This window comes from Strix aluco, chromosome 4 (assembly GCF_031877795.1).
Source record: "Strix aluco isolate bStrAlu1 chromosome 4, bStrAlu1.hap1, whole genome shotgun sequence".
Taxonomy (NCBI): domain Eukaryota; kingdom Metazoa; phylum Chordata; class Aves; order Strigiformes; family Strigidae; genus Strix; species Strix aluco.
This window is the reverse complement of record NC_133934.1, coordinates 31,334,274-31,356,917: the sequence shown is the minus strand read 5'-3', so window position 1 is coordinate 31,356,917 and position 22,644 is coordinate 31,334,274. Positions and strand designations below refer to the sequence as shown.

Below are 22,644 nucleotides of genomic sequence, written 5' to 3'. Positions count from 1 at the left end.
AAGAAGCAGAGTTATCACTTCTATATTGTTTTAATGAAAAGGAAGAAAAACTGCCTATCAGATATTACAGGTCTGTGCATTTGAATACCAAATGTAGTAATTGTGCTTAATGCTTTCAATTAAAGAAAACTAGTGTCTTGTAAAACATTTTTTAAAAGAATGTAAGAGAAATTTAAGCAAATGCTTTAAAATAAAGAGCCTGAATTTAGTTAAGCATAATCCATACTTAAGCAGGTGACTAAGTAACTTGAAGATCAGTGGTACTGAATACCTGCAGTTCTCATTATGCCGTGAGTTGGGAAGTAAAATGTAGGTTTTCCCCCCATTTCAACTCTGTGCTTTCACTGACAGGAGTTACCACCCAGATGGGTGGATGGGCCAGTGTAGTTTTCCGCACTGAGTTCCTTCTCCCTTCCATTGAAGATATTTTTATTAGTTACATACTAATATTATTCCTCTGTACTACATCTCTTATCTGTTTGACCAGCCTGTGCTGACTATTTACTTGAACGGCAGGTTTCTTTGGTCAGCCAGACAAATGGGTTGTGCAGTGTGGTCAGTAGCAGATCTTCATAAAGATCACCCCAAAAAATATTGTCAAAACCAGTATCTTGTAAATAAACCTATGCTTTTTTATGTGATACCAGTATTTTTCTCACAAAATGGGTATAGGTTGAGTCTTAGTGCCAAATGCAGGTATGTAATATCATAGGAAGGTCTGAAGAAACGGGTCTGAAAAGGCCAAATATGGTGCTAGTCTTGGAAAGAGGAGGAATTGGGAAACTGCAGACCTATGGGCTGCAATTCAATATTGGGAAATATTCCAGAACAAATAACTAAACTATATGTGAGCTTCAGGAAGCTAGCAAGGAATTGAATAGCAACCATTGTAGATTTTTCAGGTAGAAATACCATCAAATCAATTCAGTTTCCTCCACCAAAGAGTAACACACTGTGTGGATAAAAGGACAAAGCGCAAATAATGATGGACTTCTTTAATATGCTTTTGACAGTTACCATATTCTGGTCTCACAAACATGTAAGGGAAGCACATGGTAGTTGAAACTGCTGGAAAGTAGCTGCAGAAATTGTTTGGAAAGGTTACTGGTTCACCATCAAAATGGAGTTTTAATGGACTTCTGGATTTGATCAGTATTTTCATTAATGTTATGAGTATGGATTGTAGGTTGTAGTCATGAAATGATGAAAGAACACTAAAAACAAAATAAGAATTCAGCCCCAAATTTAGAAAATAAATTATTTTGGGAAAAAAAAAATCAAATTGACTAAGAACAAATGCAAGTTACTACATTTAGGAATAGCAAACTCTATGAACAGGGGAAAAGGTTACAGTCAGCTAGATATCAGTCCTTTAGGAAAAGGAGTTACTGTGGAATGTAAGCTGAATATGACCAAATCATCATGACCAATCACCAAATTGTGAAAATACAAAAGCCTTTCTAAAATATAGTCTAAACCACATGAAGTAATCCCACTGCACTTCTTAGAACCCATATGTCCTCATCCAGTTTCTGACACTGTTGGGAGTAAGTAAAGCAGTTGGAGTAGAGCAATGAAAGCAATCAGAAATTTAAAAATCTGATTTACAAGACAAGATAAACTCTGAAGAACAGAGGATAAGGGATAAAATAAAGAGGAAGAAAATTACCTGTTTTCTTTCTGATGTAAAGAGCAAGGAGCTGTAAGCTTAAATTGCATGAAGAAGCTTCAGGGGAAATTCTAGAGTTGAACTAAAACCAGTTAGGCTTGGAAGAGCCTGACAGTGTTTTGGAGTCACCATCATTAGAGCTTAGTAAAGATAAACTAAATTGATATCTGCTGGAAATGAAAGATAAGGTTAATCTGTTTTGAGGTCTAGTCCATCCTTTGCCCCCTTATTATTCCATCCATCTCTGTGATTCAGTAACTGGAATTTGTTTGTTCTCAGCTCGGTGTCCTGATTCTTTCACGTACATAATTGTGCCTTTGATTGTTGTGTTACTCAGTATGTCTTCACCTTGTGCTGTTGGAATGTGATGGGAGGCTAGAAAATAAATACTTACTTCAAATTTCAAAAGAAAAAGTTAGCAAAACCTGATACAAAAGAGAAACTTTAAAGATATTTTTGAAGAAGGTGTATTCCAGTCATTTTTAGTAGTTATGAACAAGGATTAGAATTGTTACTAGTTTTTTAAAACTGCTTTGTCAGATAATATCATATTAACTGTAACAAGTCTTAGTTATTTGAGAAAGTTACTTGATGGTTATGTTCCCATTACTACTGTACAACTACTATTCCTGTGCATATATGTGTATATATTATATGTAGCATTTTTCTTAATGCGTGTTAAGTTATAGCCAAACCACATTAGATAAATATTGGGCCATTTTCCTCCATGCTTATATTGTAATCTGTGTTGACCTCTTCTCCTCTATCTTCCCTCAGTTCCCAACTCAGCGCACAATGGTTTTGAAGGAACTATTCAGCGATCGCACCGGCCTTCTTATGAAGACAAAGTTTGCTTTGTAGCCACAGTTAGATTAGCTACACCTCAATTTATCAAGGTATGTGCAAATAAAATTATTTTTTGTATCATTTTTAAATGTACTCTGAATAGGAAAACTTCAGAGAGAATGCACACAACATTTCAAATATTACTAATGAAAACCATGAGGAATTTTAATATAGGAAACTGAAAGTGTCTGTGTTTCTTAATTCACACGCAAATAGGTTAAATGTTATGCAAAGCATCAAATGAAGTTGTTATGGTGAATGCCATTTCTAAATAGTCGTATAAAATAATAATATGCAAGAAATAGATTTAGAAGTCTGTAGGAATGTAATTTAACAAATTTAACAAAATGAAGGATAACATTGAGATTCGACATTCACTGGAGAAATTAATAGTTTTAGTTGACACTTGAATGTGAATTTTATGTTGCTGATGGTCTTGCTGTAGTTTGACACAGAAGCAAATCTGGTAGGGCTTAATGAAAGCTTACATTACTTGTCAGTAACTGAGAATTGGGTTTGAGGTAGTAGAACTCTTTCGTTTTGTTTCAGTACTGTTATTCAGTAACGCAGTTGTTTAAAGAGAATATTTTGCTTAACTGCTAATGAAGGTATCTTTTCAAGTTTAGGATTGGATGTGAATGAAATTTGTAGCTTACTAATCCTGTTCCTCACCAAAATCAATCAAAATACTCAGGATACAGCACAGGATAGTCTGTGATTGTGATTCAGATCACAGTACAGGATAGTTTACTATCTAACATTTGTTCTTGCAATTCAGTTGTAAAAAAATGCCATGAAATGTATATGGCACATGGTTAGGATGCTGTCTGTCATGCAGAACTCTATGAACGTTTAAATATTATGCCTGTAAGTTGAATGCACTGGTGTCTTAAACTGAAGATTGGTGGTGGTAGCCTCTGAAGACATTATCTATATACTTTGCACTTTGAAAGCATAGTAGGGAGCCTGTGGAGAAATCATATAAACTTCTTCAGTTCTGTCAGGCTGAATAGGAGTTGGATCTCTCCAGACTGCGTGCCAGAGAGAGTTTGTTGTTTATTTTTCCTGAAGCCATGGAAATCTTCCATCTGACACTTATCTTTCCATGCGGGTCTAAATAATGTGCTTCCTATTGTGCCTACAGTTAGTAGAGATGTTAAATGTGTGATTGTTGCTACATAAAATACTTGGGGAAAGAAGACCAACCTGGCAGTATTTGCAAATATTTCTGTCTTTTAAAGTCTGAGAGTTTAGAATGTACTATAGTAAAACTTCTGTGTTTCCTATTTCTGGAACAGGACATTTGGAAGTTGAGGAACATCCATTTATGATCTTTCAGGTGTCTCAGTCCCTGAGAGCAAAAGCCTTACTCTGGCCAAAGTTTCATTCCTCTACCTGAACTTCTGAGCCCCTAGTGCCTAAGGAAGCTTTCATGTACAGAGATTTTAAGATCCTCTTAAGGGTTTCAACTGGTGCTGTTCATCTGGGAAATCTTGTGAAGAAGACTAACATTAGAATGAAGACTTTTAATCTGACAATACTTGTTTATACTCTTTTGATACCTTCTGTTGTTACTGAGGCTAGCATTGACTAGGCTTTAACAAATAAGTGTTATATCAGGAACTTTACCATCCCAATAACTTTACTAACAGATGCATGATGCAGCCAGTAATGAGATGTGTAGTTTAGTACTGGATTGCCTTATTTAATGTAGAATCTGCCTGCTCATCTGCCACTTTTTCTCTTTATTTCAGATGCTATATGGTTCTGGATTTTTTTTAACCTAGAATGTAATTTGCCAAGGATATACAGAGCTTTTGCAGAAAGCCGTAGTATTCATGAGAATAATCTCTGAAAGTTCACATTTTTATTTTCTGCATATGACCCCACCACTTTTGTAAAAAAATAAGCCACAAATTTTGTTCACCATTGAAGGGATTTGGCTCTACACATTCTTTGAAACATTTGTCTTGCATTTTGGCTGGTAAATGACTGAATCTTATCAAGAAGACAGGATTAATCCAGCCAGAAGGATTCTACCAGAATACTTTTTGTTACAAATGAAAGTCCTTTCTTTTCTAGATGCCTTGTTGAACAAGATAGCTTCTTCCCAGGGGTATTTTACAGTGGAATATCTGCAAATCGTTGATATAAATGCATTGAGAAATCAGATACTAACCTGCTGTCAGCTCCTCTCCTAACAATGATGTTTTTACTGTGATTTTACTGCCTGCACTTAAGTTATTTTTACTTTTGTTTTGAGTTGTGCCAAAATAATTACATTTAAAAAAAACCCAAGAAACCAAAAGTATATCTCAAGGATATACACTTGCTCTGTCATATATTTTACTTTGCTATGAGTAGTGCTTTATTAAATGCTGTAATCTTAGGAAAGTAAATGAACTTTGGGTTTTAAGGGTAGTTTCAGTTTTGAAGGTTATGTCTTGCTGACTGGAAGTCACACCAAGAGTCATAAATTTGACTCATTTTCTAGTCATGGTCTTTGGATTTTACAGTGGTGAAGGTGAGGAAAAAACATTGCCTGGACACGTTCAGTTTTTTCTTTCATAGAAAGAAAACTTAGAATATCTATTTAAAGAACTGCAAAATATCCATATGAACTTCGTATTATAACCTGCAAGAATGAAAAGGAAGGTGGTCCCTTTGTAGGAACAACAGTTAGTCTTCTACTGTATTTTTCTGCGGGAATATTTTAGTTATAGATGTTTGCAGAGCAGCAGTGTGCTCGTCTGTCCATGTCTGTTGTGAATATTATGTCAGTGCAGCAGCAGTTTCCATTTCCTTTAGGAAACTGTTGTGGTGCCTGATCATCAATAGAGTCTACGGTGTTCCTGGCAATGGGAATACCATTGCAAGCTCCAACAAGTGTGACAAACATGTGCAGGTGTCCAAAAAAGAAAGATTTACTGATCTCTAACTTTATTGTAATTCTTTGAGGGGTGTATTTGTATGTATTCCATCATCCATCTTTCTTCTTGTAAGGCAGTACTAGAGGAGTTTGCAAAAGAACCGACTGGCTTGGGGTACTTAGCTTCCTTACTGTCTCAGCACAGTACTTGTGGGGCATCTTTACATCTCTGGATGGGGACAATAGAAACTGACTGACAAGCGCTGATTTCACATATGTCTGAACAGAATACATTTAAAATTATGTACAGAATACCTTGAGGATTTGTTGTAGTAGTGGAAATACAATCATTCTCTGACTTTTCGTGAGTTCTAAACATAAGAATAGTGTGTTATTTGTAGTATGTGTCCGTGCCCTTAAGACAAAGTGATTTAAAATACTCTGTATTCGATAAAAGGAAGAATCCTGTTCCTAAACTCAAAATAATATGACCATCTTGCTGGTGTAGGTTTTTACCCATTGGAAACATATACTGTAATCAGAGTGTCTGGTGAGAGTGTTTCATCTCTTCTTTTGCTTGTTACAAGTTAAAAGCGTAACTGCAGGAACTATTGATTTCTGCGTTTCTGATATCTGTGTTTGTAGATACTGAGCCTGAGTTTAATCGCACACAGGGGTTGTTCCATTTAAATGAACTGGGTGTCAGCCTGACACAGCTGAGACTAGATTCTGCCTCAGTACTATGCATCTAAACAAGCAAAAACAATGAAACTGTCTAAAAATAACATTATAACTATTGTGGAGTTATCTACTACCTTCTGTAAGTCTGAATTTCCAAAGAGTTTATGAATTAGAATAGAGCAGTTTTGAGAGAGATTTTTATTTTTTTTACTTTTTAGGAAATGTGCACTGTTGAAGAACCCAATGAAGAGTTCACATCTAGACATAGCTTAGAATGGAAGTTCCTATTCTTGGATCACAGGTGCAATTTCTTCTATGTATAGCAGCAATAATAGCTGAATCCCAGTGGTGGCTATAATATTTAGAGTTCACTAATCAGCATTAACTACTCATAGCTTGTGTTGGGTTTAATTTTTAAATTTTTTCAGAGCACATACTGTAAACAAGAAAACTTATATAATGAAATAATTTTGTTTGGGTTTTTTGTGTGAAAATAAATTGACATTGATTTTTGTATTATTTAGGGCACCTCCGATAATAGGTTATCTTCCATTTGAAGTTTTGGGAACGTCAGGATATGATTATTATCATGTGGATGATTTAGATAATCTGGCAAAATGTCACGAGCATTGTGAGTATGACTAAGTTGCTAAAACAAGCAAGTTTGCTTTATAGATGTTTGGTTTAAAGTTTGTTAAATTGTGCAACTGTTGTACTGAAATTTTGTGATATATTTGAGTGAAGCATCTTTACTCCCATTTATTTGACATTATTGTGCTGCTGATCTTCATCTTTTTTCTTTTGATACAGAACTACAAAACAGATTTAACTTTATCTTATGATTTAGAGTTTTCACTATGGTAAATTGGAGTGCACAGCACTATGATTAATATTTCTGCAGTTCTTCCAATAGCATTTAAAAGGTTCTGTGATATTTAATAAATGCAAATAATGTTTAAACATGTAATAGAGTAAGATTTCTGTTTAGCTATGTTTTTCTTTATAAAACTGCATTTAATTTTTTTGCACATAAATTTTTCACAATATATACAAAACCCCACGAAAATGGAAGTTTGAATTCTGCAGTTCTCTGAAAAATGCAGTGTAAATATTTTTTGGTAGAAAGCTACAGTTTTAGACCTGTTCTTAGTCATTGTCATAATACTGGATTTAGACATGGGTTTGGGCCATATGAAGCTGGAAAATAATGTTTATTATGTAATTGCAGTATTTACAGACTGGAAAGACAGTAAACTTTATTCTTCACTTTTACAGTAATGCAATATGGGAAAGGGAAGTCATGTTACTACAGATTCCTTACAAAGGGACAACAATGGATTTGGCTGCAAACACACTACTATATCACGTACCATCAGTGGAATTCTAGGCCAGAGTTTATTGTCTGTACGCACACTGTTGTAAGGTAAGTTATTTTTGAAAAATCTATGTTAGAGAAATTCTATTGGTATTATATTGGGAGCTGTATTGCTGGTCTTTTTGGAGGTAGAGAAATCATAGCAGTTTAAAGACTCATTGGGAAACTTCCTGAGATACTTTGTAAGCAAGGTAGCTCTGAGGAGTTTGCTTTCTGAGGTATGTGTTTTAAATCATCCAAGAATACAGTAGTCATATTTGGTTTGTTCTTCTAGTTACGCAGAAGTTAGGGCAGAAAGACGACGAGAACTTGGTATTGAGGAGTCTCTTCCAGAGTTAACAGCAGATAAAGTGAGTGTCTTCTACAGTTTTATTTTACCTCTTCTTTATTTCATACTAAAAATAATATGTAAGCAAATACACAGCAGCAAACAGTGGTTTGTAAGTAAGTAAGTAAAGGTAGTAATTATTTTGATCTCTAAATAATACGACTATTTAAAATGATCAAAGATGTCTAGGAAGGGTGTTTGTTTAACTGTATTCTGCCCTGAACACTTACCCTCCTCTTTTCAGGAGTTAACATGCATGTAGTTATAACGTAGCAACATCCGTAAGTCCTTATTAAGATCTGATTCCTGCAGAGTTTGATTCATAAATAAATGTTCTTCCTTACTGGAAGCACCCATAATCTGAAAAAACAAGGTCAACACACAAAAATGACTTAAAGAAAATTCACAAGATGAAAGCACAGTCTGTTCCATTGTGTGACTCAGTCCCACTTCTTAGAAGTATACAAACTTAATTTTGAATTAATGTCCTTGGAAGCTCAGTGAGTCTTAGATAAGCCAACCTGTGCAGATGCTATGTTGTGTTTTCCCCTGGCAGTTCAGAAATGTTTTCCCTTGACAGTTCAGCAAGTTTCATCTGACAGTGCTCCTTCTAGTGGAATTAACTCATGCTTTCTCAAAAGAATAAGCAGTTGACTCATTACACTGGTGTTCAGAGTGAATTGAGTTGCTAGAGAAGGAGGTCAGCTCAGCAGTGAGTTTGTGGCCTATACCTGCATGCATTTTGGTTTCTAGGCTTATATGGCTTTGGTTTGGTTTCTTTTCCAAGGATAAAAGCCGCAAATGGAAACTGAGCTTACAGATATCAAACAGGCCACTACTTCTGCAGTCACCTGTACAACAGGGTTGATTAGCAGCATGGTCTTAGATATTTACTAACAGAAATATACACTGTGTACTGAATCAGATAAAATAATTGTTTGTGTGTGTCCCTTCAGAATCAGGACTCTGGGTCTGATAATCACATAAACACAGTAAGTCTGAAAGAAGCACTGGAAAGGTTTGATACCAGCCCCACACCTTCTGCTTCCTCCAGGAGTTCAAGAAAATCTTCACATACTGCAGTATCAGATCATTCATGTAAGCACCAACTGTTGAAAATATAATTGCCTTCCTAGTGAAGGCTTTCTCTACTTTACTTACTTTAATTAAATGCATAACTAGCAGTTAATCAAATTTTATGAAGTGTGCAAATGAAAACGTCCTTTTTGATGGTTCAGAGATCTGCTGACCACTCAGATTTTCAGAGGTTGTTTAGTGAATTCTACTTCTAAAAGTACACTAGCAGACCCTAGAACACCCTGTTTCAGTCCATCAGATTGCTTTATTGTTGGATAGTCAGGGTAAAAAAACAAGTCCTAGCCTTAAGCTTTTTTTTATACATTAAAAGCTTCCTATGATTTGGTTATTGTATTGCAGAATCGAGATTACTATTAACATGTCTCTTTCTGTTGTAATTCTGAACATTGTCAGCAACACCAACTAAAATGACGGTGGACACTAGCACTCCTCCAAGGCAAAGCTTATCTGGTCATGAAAAGACTGCACAAAGAAGATCATCTCTGAGTAGTCAGGTAACTCTTCAGAGAAGAATTTTGTACTTAATCAGTGTCATTCACCTTTAAAAGATATTATTAAATCCATATAACCTTTGTTTTATTTCTTCTGAAAACACATTTAAACTGTAACAGTTTCACTTGAAATACATGACTATCAGAATTGTATCATCAATGTGCAACTTCAGTGTATGACATTTTAAGAGAATGCAATAATTAAACATTAGGGTTTGCAAGATTGTGTATGAATCTCTGCTTTCACTCACACATAACTTCTTTCTGTGATACTGCATTTTTAATATATGTATGTTTATAAGCAATTATATACATATATATATATCTATATAAAATGTATATTATCAATTGCTCTTGTGTTCTTAATTCTCCAATACTTAAGGTTAAATATTTCAGGAAACACTTACTTGTTTTTATCATATGTTCATATGATGCTATTTTGGAATTGGCATTTTATGTAAAGAAATATTTCATGTCAAGTATGAAGTTCATTCTCTTCCAGTTATGGAACAATTTTTTAAATCCTAGTCTTTAAGCTCCCAGTCTCTTGGACAACCAGTAGCACAGCCAACGATGTCTCAGCCGGCAACTTTACAGCTCCAGTCTGGCATGTCCCAGGTATGGATTAAGTTGGTTTATTGTATTTTATTTTTTTAAACAGTCTTGTTCTGAATGAAAGGTTAATTCCTGTTTCGGAAATTGTGTTCTTTGGTGCCAAAGTCACCTTTAGCATTACTTTCTTGAAGTGATCAAATTCCCCAAATTTGACACTTTTCCTTTATTTTTTTTTCTTCCCATTATTTGTGTGGATATAGTTTTAAGCTTTGGCCATTAGAAACGTAGATATAAACACAATTTAAGGTAAAATATTTTAGGACATGAATTTAAAAATCCATCAACTATGCTGGTAACTTTCCACACATATGCTTGTAGCACAAAGCAACTTAGTCTATGAAACACTTTTGTGAAATAAGAACAGTGGTATCAGGTTCAACCGAAGGTCTATGTCCTGTAGATAGGATATAAGTATCAAGAGGTTATATTGACTTGTGGCCCATAGCAGATGTCTAGGGAAGAATAGAAGTGCCAAACATAGCTTCTCTGTGGGCTCAGCCTTCAACAGTTTGTGACTGAGGGTATTCCCAAGTCATTTTTATATGTTTTAGCTCTGGGTGATTTTTTTTTTTGGTAAACTGGTATAATTCTAATTTTTAACCTGAGAGAACTTTAACATCTGCAGTACCATGTAAATTACTAAGGCTTTTTATAGAGTCTTGGTGATTCAGATACCAGTCAATTTCTTTTGCTATGGATTTTTTTCTTTTTAGTTCACCAATTCTGATGCATCAATTAAATGTGACATCAATTATATGTGAGTTCTGTGACATTTTCATACTAATTAATTTGTCCTCGGATTATGATTATTAGCAGTTTAAAAAGTGCTTGATTTCTTTGCTACTGTGGAGGAGTGTATTTACTGCTTGTAAATAAAATGTCATTATTTTTGCTCAGCTTTTAATTTACTCATTGCACTACAGCCTGTGTTTCAGTTTTCAGCTCAATTAGGAGCTATGCAGCATCTAAAGGACCAGCTAGAGCAAAGAACACGCATGATAGAGGCAAATATTCATCGGCAGCAGGAAGAGTTGCGTAAGATTCAAGAGCAGCTTCAAATTGTCCATGGTCAAGGACTCCAGGTAAGTCAGTGTAACTCTTACAGGTTTGATTTGTGGAGAATTTAGACATCTAAAATGAGACTTGGGCACTTAATTCCACAAGGTGATCCTCCCTACCCCCTGTCAGCTGCCATCTGGACCTAATGTGCCTAAAATCCATAGCATCCGAAGCTACTGTTCCCAAGGTACCTGCCATTTTGCTTCTGAATGTATCTGGAAGTGCCCCAGCATATCTTTTCAGTGTTGTGAAGCGCGAGCCTAGCTTATGCCTAAACCTAAATATAAAAGGATGCAATGGTTGTTACTTCTTGCAAAGTTTTGCATTAGAATATTAATCCAAAATGTGCACGATAAGCATTTATTTCCTCTTTTAGCTTGAGGGCGTCAAATTCATACCTTTTGTTCCTTAAACTGTCCTAGCTATGAGGCTGTGGTCTTCCTACACACCCTCCTGGTGAAGTGGTTCTACTTTGCATAGTATTCTGGAGTAGTTACTGAGCCAGAAAGATGAGAAGTCTAGAGGATGCATTACTCAGTCTAGCAGTGACTACCTGATTTCTGTATTTTAACCAGTATAATTTTTTCTAATTTTTTCATTCTTTTTTCAGCAGCTATCTCTGGAAGAAAAGAATGACCCTATTCGTTTTTTCTAGTTAAAAAAACAAACAAACAAAAAAAACCCCACGCAAAACTAAAAAAGACGTTAAGGAAATAATCTAAATGTTTCTGGTGTGGATTGTGAATAAAGAGTAGGAAAAAATACTTCCTGGAAGTATTGAGTATGTTACTTAAATTCTGTTGGAAGAGTAGGAGTTTCTGGCATGTGCCATTTTCAGTGTTTTATCATGTCTAGCATAAGCCTGCCAGCAGTAGACTGCCTCAAAAGGAGAGATTCACAGTTCTCTTCCCATGCACTGTGGAGGGACCTCATTCAGGACTGTGGAAACAGGGCAAAATATCTGCACATTCTACCTTATTACCCTGTCCTGTAATCTTGGGCCTAACTTTTTGTAAAAACTCAAATATGTTTGTGCTGAATTCAGTTTATTGCAAAAATGTTGGAAAGTTCAATATAGTCATTGTGATTTCTCGGTTGCCAAGGAAGATTACGTTCTTGGTGCTATGCCTGGATCTATTGATTCTGAGATTTTCTTCGTTTGAGTTAGTTTCACTGCTGGAGATCCTACAAATAGAAGTGTGATCTCAAATACGTTTTGTCTTTAGACAGTTGTAGACTACATTACAAGTTAGTATCTAAATAGTACTTTTTCTTTAAGAACAAATATTAAACCTTAATGTTTATGGCTCTAGAAATCAGGATTCTGATTCTTATCAGTTACAGTAGCATCTCTGAACACTGACCCTATATGGGAGTTGGGCCTTTTGCTCTTGGTGGTTGCAATGCTGTTTCAGCACTTCTAATAACTAAGATGAAACTTTATCTTATATTGATTTAAAATAATTAAGTTTAGTTTCTCTAAAACATTCTTGAACAGTTAACAGATTTTTCTTAAAAGCTAACTTGTGGAATTTTTTTTAAGATGTTCTTGCAGCAGTCAACTTCTGGACTCAACTTTGGTTCTGTGCAGCTTGCTTCTGGAAATTCTTCAAATGTTCAGCAGCTTACTCCAATAAACATGCAAGGTCAAGTTGTTCAGACTAATCAGACTCAAAGTGGGATGAACACAGGCCATATAAGTGCTCCACACATGGTACAGCAACAGCCTTTGCAGACTACTGCAACACAGGTGAAATTCTCATTATTGATTTTGCTGGATAGAATATATGCTCAAAACCGTAGCTGAAACACAACAATAGCTTCTGTGACATCCCCCTCACAAATTTTTTTTGAACAACATTCTTTGAGTCATATTAATTTCTTCATGTTCCAGGTTTTACAGTTGAAATGCAATGTTCTTGATCATGCAATTTCAGATCTTGTTTTTATTGTAAGACTCAGGCATGTAAATAATTAATAACAAGTAGGGTTTTTGAAAGACAAATATCAAGAAAACTTTTAGCTTGCCTTTTTTTTGAATGTCTATGAATTTTCTGTTGACAGAACACATAACATGAGATTTGTACTAGGTGAGTTTGAAACCCAGTGTCCAGACAGCAAATAACTAGAAAAGCATAGGAACCGGACAGGCATATGTTGATGCTTCTGCAGTTGATTTTTCTGCTCTTCAGCAATTTCAGTCAGATGCCATAGGTATGACATCTGTAATGTAATAGCCTTTTTCTTCTACAAGTTTACTTAGTTTCTTTCGATTCCATGTAAACTTTTGAAATCCACAGTATCTCATAGGGAATTTTGCAGCTTTACTGTCTGTGAAATGTGATTATGTTTGTTTCTTAAACTTGTCACTCAGCTCATATAGTTGGAAACACATTGAGCAGCTATTCACTTTTCATCTTCTCAGTCATACATGATTTCAAAGTCCCCTGTCACGTGTATCCCCACAGAAGCCTGTTCTTCAAGCTGAACACTTCTGATGGGTTTGACCATTTTGTGTATAAAGGCTCCTTATGCCTCCGATCTCTGTGGTCACCCTCCTCTGTACCTTTATCCAAATTCCATACTTTCTTTTTGAGATTTGTGAAGAGGCAGACTAGCGGTGGACAGCGTTACCATCTCAGCAGTAAGCTAGTTCCAAATTTTCAAGTAAGAAATTGATTGATGTGATGTGCGCACTTTAGTCTTAAGTCTGGCACAGAGATGCTAAAGAAGTGGAAAACAGGATCTTAAACAAACAGTATGCAAGTAGCTGAAAAATTCAGGAAAAAAATAACCTGAACAGGAGAAGTGGTTAATCTAAGAGATTTTCAGATGTCCAAGGGCCAGTCCCACCTCCAAATCCTCAGTCAGTAGAAATATCTCTGTACCTTAAATTAAGAATTCATTTGTAATAGAAAAACATGGGCAGTTGTGAAGTATGGGCAATAAAAATGAGGAGGACAGCCGTAGTACCTGGCTGTTTTCAAATTACTATCTCATAAAATATTTTTTCTTTTCAGCATAATCAACAAAATGTACTTAGTGGACACAGTCAACAGTCTTCTCTTGCCAGTCAGTCACAGAACACAGTCTCGGCACCTTTGTATAACACTATGGTGATTTCTCAGCCAACAACAGGAAACGTGGTCCAGGTTCCTTCTAGCTTACCACAGAACAATAACCAGAATGCTGCTGCAGTAACCACTTTTACACAGGATAGACAAATCAGGTAAATCTTCAAGACCAATACTCAGATGACTTGCTGTAATGATAGGCTTACATAGCTACAAAAGGAGGTAAACTAGCGCTAAAAAATCACCTCATTTATTATTTAACTATATATGGATGCAACTGTTAAACTAAACTTTGCCCAAAATAACATGTTCACAGGCTTACCAAAACCCATGTTGTTAAAGCAAAGTATGAACCTGACAAACCTGCATTTCTCAAGTGCACATGATGCTTGATTTTTTTTTTTTCTGAAGAGACTCCAAATGTCTTTTTCTATCAACAGATTTTCTCAAGGTCAGCAACTTGTAACAAAACTTGTCACAGCCCCAGTAGCATGTGGAGCAGTAATGGTACCAAGTACAATGTTTATGGGACAGGTGGTGACAGCATATCCCACTTTTGCTGCCCAACAGCAGCAGCCACAGACTTTGTCAATAACGCAACAGCAGCAGCAGCAGCAAAGTCAGCAAGACCAGCAGCAGCAGCTCACCACCGTTCAGCAACCAGCTCAGCCGCAGCTGACCCAGCACCCCCAGCAGTTCCTACAGGTAATGCAGCATTCTCTAAAAATTTTTCAAAGTCCTGACACTTTCAGCATTGCTAGCTTATCCTAGGGGTGCTTTATCTGAAAAAACAGCTTGCATTTTCTTTGCATTCACATATTAATGCAAGAGGTATGAGAGATGATCTCAAACAGAGTTGGTTGGGCTGGAAAGCAGCATGCAGACCAAAGCAAGACATGGCCCCATAACATGAGGCATGAACATCTGTCTAGGCTACAGCAAGTAACCTTGTAAGCAGAGAGTAGAGAAGAACTTTGTTTTAGTGGAGAGAGAAGAGAGATTGGATCAAAAGAGAAGGAAGGCAAAACCCAAGGAGTTTAGAGATAGGAAATCTCGAAAAGAACCAGAAGATAGAAAGAATTGATGAGGAGATCTGTTGCCACTTGATGCCAGTTAATCACTGGCACATAGCTCACTGAGCAGGTGATGTTCGTGAGGGCGATGTAGTGGTAGCTAGAACAGTAGAGAGGAAGTGCCTCCAAGAAGACATGGGTTAAAAAAAGTCTTAATTTGGCCTCTGATGTTGCCTTCTCTAAAGAAAGATAAATTCTGTGTAACTGTCACGATGTAGTTTGTGCACATTCTTAACATTCTTTAACTACTCTGGAAATGTCAATTTATTTATTTTTTTACTCTTTAAGAGTATACATAATTAAAAGTCCTTATTTTGCAAGTATTTCTTACTATGTGTGGTCTTCCATTCACACTAAATTTGGGATCCTGTGCATAGGTGGAATATATACAAATGCAGTAGGTAATTGGAGGCTTAACCTACATCTATATGCACAAGGAATGGTTACAGTTCTGTTTAGGGCTGAGTAAAATTTTCTTTCACTAGGTCGTTGACAGAAAATATTGCCTTGTTGAAAAGACCTTTCATGGAAACATACCGATTTCAGTCATGCATCAGGCAAAGGCTTTTCAGCTGCAAGCTGACTCTCAAAAAGAGAGCTGACTAATACCTAGCGATTTGAATTTCAGCACTCATTCATGTAGCGGGAGACTCTTGAACTGAATCAAACCAGAGCGCAGATTTGAATGTGTTCCTTGACAAGTCAGATAAATGCTGTAACAACAGTGCTGTTTAGCACGTTGGTAGTGTCTGTATCTCTGTTTCTAAATTTAAAAGTTTGTACAATTTTGGCTTAATTCTGGTGAAACAGAAGCTTTGTAAAAGATGATGATCTCCAAAGGTCTGTTCCTGTCCTAGAATTTCTTTCTAGGCAAAAGTTTAGTATTTTTAATACAAATTATTACAGTGCTAGAATTTGAAGTGAAGCAAATGCTCTTTAAAAAGGGCAAAAAGTGCTTTTCCTGCCTTTGGTCACTGGAGCTTCTTACAGGCTGATTCTGCAGGTGCAGCAGTCGCTGTAGTTTACTCTCTGCTGCAGAACGAGTTTCAGGATTGAGATGTCCAAGTGCATTTATATCCATTCTTCGTTGCTTTTCTTCAGTAACCATCATCTTTTGGTTCTAAGAAGATTAATATTAAAACTAAGTACTATTTCCAGCAGTAGTAAATCTCCTTCAAAGTGGATGTTTGGGTCTGCAAATGCGACACTTTCTTTGAATGTTCGTTTTGGCTGGAGGGGATAAATGTGGTCTGTGCCAAGCCATGCACTGTTTTTTCATTTGACTGCAATGACAGCCACCTGCACTTGTTCAAATAGATTCTTAAGCCCTGTTATGCTCTTGTGGTTTGAAATGGAGACAAGCTGCCATGTGTTCCTACCCACTGTCACAGGAAATTACGAAGACCAGTCACAGCTGCTTTATTAATTGGTCAGATGCTCTAATTAACTTTATTAGGATGAACTAATCTTTGCATTGTTTGCTCAGCTTAAACAACCAAATCAAAAGTTTATTTTGATTGAACCCTTATGAAAAGTTAAAAAGCAGCTAGGCCTATGTTTCTCAGTACAGCAGGAAAAACAAACTTTTTCTATTTCCATGTTTTAGACATCCAGGTTACTTCATGGAAATCAGTCAGCTCAGCTTATCCTCTCTGCTGCTTTCCCACTACAACAAAGCACTTTTACTCAGTCCCACCACCAGCAGCATCAGTCTCAGCAGCAGCAGCAGCAACTTGCGCGACACAGAACTGACAAGATGTCTGATCCTTCCAAAGTTCAGCCGCAATAGTGTGGGGCTCTGCCTCTTTTTGAAGCAAACTACAAGGAGGGAGCTGCTCCACAAGCAGTTGCACTGAGGCTACAGAGGTAGCAGTACGAGGGCTTTCTAACATGGTGTTGAGATCTACTTCTAACTTCTGGAATCTGTTAAGAAAAGCCACAAGATGATGATTGGGGACATGGCCAACTTTGATAGTTGCCCCAGTTTCTGTGTTCTAAAGGATTTGCTGCCATGTGTTAATTTGTCCAGGTGAAATCGCAAAATGTGACTGAAATGCTGAAAATATTGGTATTTTTATCAATCCTGTACATTTTTAAAGTATTAAAATGGACATGGAGCAATTGTTTGAATTAGCAGAAAAAAAAATGCCAGGAATATAGTCCAAAAACCATCTAATTTTTTTCAGATGATTATGGGACAGTAAATATTTTGAAAATGTTGTGTGAAATCCAGTTCTCTGTTGTACAGATGCTGTAAAATATTGTGTATATGTCTGCATAAAAGGAGAAAGAGCAAAATATTTTATATGATGCATGAAAATGTAATCTGTTATTTGTAGGTTTGAATATGTTTCCCTAAATTCTCACGCCATACTCAGACTAATGTTTTCCTCTGTTCTACCCTTTTGTTTACAACATGATGCATCATTATTTTCACCCGTAATGTGGGCACAAGTCTCTTGTTTGTGCTTTGTCTGTGATGTCAGGGTTTGTTCGGTGAGGTATAGTGTGTTGGTTAGTTGACTTCTCGAGGTTAAATTATTGATGAAACTGTTTGAACTGGTGATCATGCATCAGGGTTCAGGACATTCAGATTCATAAATATCATCCATCATTTCATAATTAATTCATCATTTTATTTGAAAAATAGGAATTTGCACTGCTTTCTTGCAGATGGTTTGGAATTTTATTCCCCAGAGCTATCTTTTGATATAGTTCATAGTTGGAAATATTTATGTAAAAGGTTTAAAAAAAAAAAAAGACAGTAATTTTCAAGAATGTTTCAGTTATAGGAGTAATTTGCACAAAAATATATTTACATTTAATAACCTTTTGGGCACTTTTTAACCACTTTCTCTGTGGTAAGAATTGTAACTTGTTAAAATATGTTGGAATCTTTTTATTCTCCTTCAAAAATTAGTCAGAACTAATTCAGGGTCATTTTAACAACAACAACAAAACCCATAGTGCCTTGATTTTAATTCAGGTGATAATGTTGAACATCTTGAATTGCAATGTCTTGAATCTGTAACCATTTTCAATTTTGAAGTCTTAGTACATTGTCAACCAAACCTGTGTATTTACTTCATAGATATTTCTGTATTGTGTTGATTTTAGTAATGGTCTGAGTTGAGACCATGAGCATTTTTGAGTGGTACTCCCCCTCAAACACTAGCCAGAAACAGAGGAGTCTAAAATCTCAGATCTTGAAGGTAATACTCTTAAAAGATCAGAAAATCTAAAAGTACAGAACTCCTTTTGCAGGAGAAGGAATGGTAAGCTGATTTTGGGGGAGCTTTTTTTAATTTTTTTTTTAATCATTTTCGTAGCATTTAAAGTGTGTTTTGGGGGAGATCATGATTGCATTTAACACTACCAGGCTATTGATTTAAGAGATATCACTGAACTAAGACTTCAGAAGGCAACTTCACTTTATAAAGAAAATAAAAAGTTCCAACAGATGTGCTATTTTAAGTAAATGTTCAGTAGGTTTTTAGGGTACTAGTTTGTGGAAACCAGAACTTCAGAAGAAAATGAATAAATGCTGATAGATCTGATAATTAAAAACAAAAACAGTAAAAGCAGTTAAAATTAGTATTAGGGAGAGAAAGCTGGGTAAATCTTGAATACTGAGGAGGGAGTTGAGTGAATGTAACTAAATGGTGATGGACTATTTTGTACTATGAAGCAGTTTGATTGTATTACTGGATGAACCAAACCCACAGGAAGGTAATACCAGTTTAGCCAAGCATTGGATACAGTTGGTTACGTTTTGAGGCTAGCCTTTGCCTCTGCACGTGTCCCACCATTAGATCTTTCTTATTCCCCAGTTATAAAGCAAGAGTTCAACACCAAAAAGCAGAGTAGTGAACAAGGAAGGAGAGCATGATAAACAGTACCAAAGAGAATCAGATTGCTTTCTGCTCCAAGAAGCCTCTTGCAACCTGGAGCAAGGAGCCAATACCAAACATAGCAAGGAACACTTCCCCTTCTTTAAAGGGATTTCTGGCATTCTCTGGGCTAGAATAATTGTCAGAACCCTGCTTCTGCAAAGTTCTCTGTAAAGAAATCCTGCCTTGCTCTACTATCCCTACCACGCCATTCCACCTCTTTCTAAATTAAGCTGCGTTGACTAGAGGTCTGTGCTTATCAGTACTTTTGCTTAATGGAAAATAGGTTAGGTAATTTTTTTTTAACCAATTACAATAATAATATAGCACTAAAAAAGAAAACTGGGAGAGCTTTAATAGTGCTGTTAGAACTATTGAATAGTGGTAAAATAGGTTTATTAAGCTGTTATACTGAGAATTACAGAAAATAGAGATACCAGCCAGACGGTTAATGATGCAGCTTTTTATATAAAGCTTCATTTAAACGTCTCTTCCCATTTCCCCCTTCCCAGATACTCTGGTGTGCTGCTATAGGTCTGTCAGTAAAAAGGCTAAACTAGGTGAGGGAGAAATTAGATGATGACAATAGCACGGCTGCTGAAAGAGAACTATAGAAATGTACGCTTTGATCAAGAAGCTTTCTGTAACCTCAGAGAGAGGTCATTCAATTACAGAACTACCAGCTAGTAGAGAAAGTATAGAAGATGGGGAAATTCAAAGAAACTGGAAAAATACAGCACGCGTTCGAAAAATTCCTGCCACGAATCAGGCAAACTTTTTACAAAAGCAAGTATGTAGAACTTGGTCCAGATTCTGTGCAAGTATGCAGATGCTTTGTTTCACAGCTAGTGACTAAAAAGTGTATATTTAAAGGGTTTGCAGCTTCCCCTGTTGCTGAACCAGTTGCTGAACTGTCCTTGATTTTTAGTGGGAAGAGGACCAGGCTATTACCTCTTTCTTAATCAGCCTTTTGCTTCTGCCCGACTCATTTACTACAGTCATAGACTTATTTGCAACATCCTAATAAATAGCATGATAATGAATGCTGTGATGCTGCAGGTTCCGGAGTGTAAATGTTACAGAATGACTCTGACAGAAGGGAAGGAGTCTGTTAAGGAGAGGATTATATTTATGAAGTAACGGGCTGGTGGTACATAATGGAGTGAAAAAGATGGGGTAGTTGCATGGAGTTTAGGAGACAGACATTGTTTGCCCGCAATGGGTGAGGATTTGAAGAAAAGCTTCTAGGATTACTTCAGAGAAAAAGAATATAGCTATTTTTATATTATATTTAATATATATTATATTTGTATATAAATATGAAAGGATTCTAGTAGGAGCTCTCCATATGCCTTCCATTTCATCTAGAAGGTTTACCTTCTGCACTACGGTTCCAGAGTGTCACCACCTTCTGTGGGCATCTTGCCTACTGCCAAACACCAAAATTAGTAACCCAGTATCCTTACAAGAGATAGGTTTCGTTTCAGCTTTATGTAAAAATGAATAAAATAAAGCTATATCAGGCAGTTTTTCACAGAAAAAGAAATTCTTTTAAGACTCAAATAGCACTTTCTCTTTTTTTTTTTTTTTTGAGTAATAACAAGCACTTTACTGAAAAGACTATTTGGAAACAGTTTATTTCTTTAGTCAGTGAAACTGTTAAAAAGGGGGGGGGCATCAAGGAATAACATGCATAAAACTGTCAAAGAGAGACATTTCTGGAAAATGTTTCTTTAATATGGTGATCCTTTGAGGCTCAAAGTGCAAGATTAAAAAGGCTTCTAAAACCAGTTGGCTTTGTGTTTTATACGGCCAGGGGAAGGGATTAATGATGATAGCTTCCTTGGAAGGAGACTTTTTAAGTTGCACAGTTGCCTATGAGAGAGAATCATCTGGAGGCTTCTTTGCCTGCTCAGTAGTTCTAAGTGTCCCTTAGGATTACAATTTATGTGAAAATGTTCTGAAGGTTTAAAGATGTGGCCTTTTTCAAATGTTGAAGTTGATTCAAGAACCATTTATATTTTCAGAGATTTAACCCAGGTATTGTTATGAGTGTTTTAAATGTGGTGGCATCAGAGGATGTCAAACATGTCAGATTCGTAAGTTTCTTTATTTGAAATCATTATTAAAATAAGATGTACAGTCAGAGGGCTGGAAAAAATGGTTATTTTGATTAAAAGGGAAAAGAGACTAGTTTTAATAATTAACCTTTTATTTTTTTACTTATCCCTGGTGGAAAAAGTTAAAGAGAATTAAATGAATTGGATTAAAAAAAGACATATTTAAACAAATCGTAGTAGATGAGACAACTGTGAGAGGACATTTGAAATTGTCTTCGTCATCCATGAGACTGGATAGTTGCTTTTTCACTGTCATGATTTTTAACACTACATTCCTTGTCTTTTTTTTTGTTTTTAAACAGGTGATTTTAAGCTCTGCTATGCTTCATGCTATGTCATCTGCATGAACTTTGCCAGCATGATATGCTATATTCAAAGAAAATGTACCTAAATAAAAGAGGGGGGGGGAGGAAACACAAAACACTGTGTCTGAACAAAATACTGTATGGCCTAATTTAAAGACCCCAGCTAAGACTGAGAGATGCTGCATTAATAGACAATCAATGGGTGATTATTTATGAAACATTTTTGGGAATGGTCTTAAAGATGTTACTGCTTTGAAAGCAGTTGGTGAGTTGTCTTTTTTTAACAAGAAAGGTAAAAATTATTTATTTTCAAATATATCAGATTGAATTTTGAGTTTTTAAGCAGTGTTGATTTCACAGTGTCTTGGGTTTCAGTTTTGTATTTTTTTAACTGGCATTAGATTTGTATACATAAAAGAAAACAAACAGAAAAACCCTAGTGCCGCTCATATTGACGTCAGGAAATGTAGATACAGTTCCCTGGTGTTCATGTGACCATTACTAACTGTCAATTTTTTAACTGAATAAATGTAACTCATTTAAAATTTTGCTTTTTGTAGCTTCTAAGGTTCTAGAAGGTTTTTTTCTGAGTTGCTTGATGTCAGTTTTATCCCAGTTTCACAGTGAATCTCTCTCTTACCCTTCCCACGACTGTAACAAAAGCACTCTCTCTCCCCCACCCACAGAACCGACTTGTGAGAAGTTGCTTGATGTTGATTTTATCCTCTCTCCCCTACCCGGACAAATGACTTGTGAGATTTCAGTAAAAACACATACTGTATTTTTTTTCCTTGTCTTCTCTCTGTATCTCTTTATAAATTGATGCCCCACTGTAAAGGCTAGAGACCTTTGATTTGTGTATTTACATTACTGCCTTGGAATTTACTCATGCAGCACTTCTTTGAATATGCACAACTTAAAACTACTTTTGTATCTTCACATGCCCCATCCCTGTTCTCTCCAGACGATGGAGGAGCACTGCACAGTGTTTGTATGCACACCAAGGGGTTCATCGAGCATAGCCCTTCCCTTTTTGGCATGGGCAAAACACCCATCTCTTAATTCTTTCAACTCCCCTCCCAGGGTAATCCTTCTGCTGGTGAATTGTCAAAGAACAATATTTTTAAAGGAGCAGAGGTGATCAGAAATGT

At 36.2% G+C, this 22,644-nt stretch overlaps 1 protein-coding gene across 22 annotated transcripts in view; it reads left to right on the top strand.

Moving 5' to 3' along the window:
* The window catches only part of CLOCK (clock circadian regulator), a 66,553-nt gene extending 44,209 nt beyond the window's left edge, over positions 1-22,344 (top strand). For 21 of the 22 annotated variants that reach the window (XM_074822579.1, XM_074822589.1, XM_074822582.1 and 18 more), the window contains 13 exons: positions 2,447-2,565; positions 6,284-6,366; positions 6,590-6,696; positions 7,341-7,488; positions 7,715-7,790; positions 8,725-8,866; positions 9,260-9,360; positions 9,886-9,975; positions 10,896-11,054; positions 12,575-12,781; positions 14,052-14,260; positions 14,546-14,810; positions 16,785-22,344. In XM_074822579.1, the coding sequence (XP_074678680.1) occupies positions 2,447-2,565; positions 6,284-6,366; positions 6,590-6,696; positions 7,341-7,488; positions 7,715-7,790; positions 8,725-8,866; positions 9,260-9,360; positions 9,886-9,975; positions 10,896-11,054; positions 12,575-12,781; positions 14,052-14,260; positions 14,546-14,810; positions 16,785-16,967 (1,889 nt within the window). In that variant the 3' untranslated portion in view covers positions 16,968-22,344. The remainder of the gene's footprint in view (positions 1-2,446; positions 2,566-6,283; positions 6,367-6,589; positions 6,697-7,340; positions 7,489-7,714; positions 7,791-8,724; positions 8,867-9,259; positions 9,361-9,885; positions 9,976-10,895; positions 11,055-12,574; positions 12,782-14,051; positions 14,261-14,545; positions 14,811-16,784) is intronic. The other variant, XM_074822591.1, reaches the window with a different exon arrangement.
* Positions 22,345-22,644: the final 300 nt, after the last annotated feature.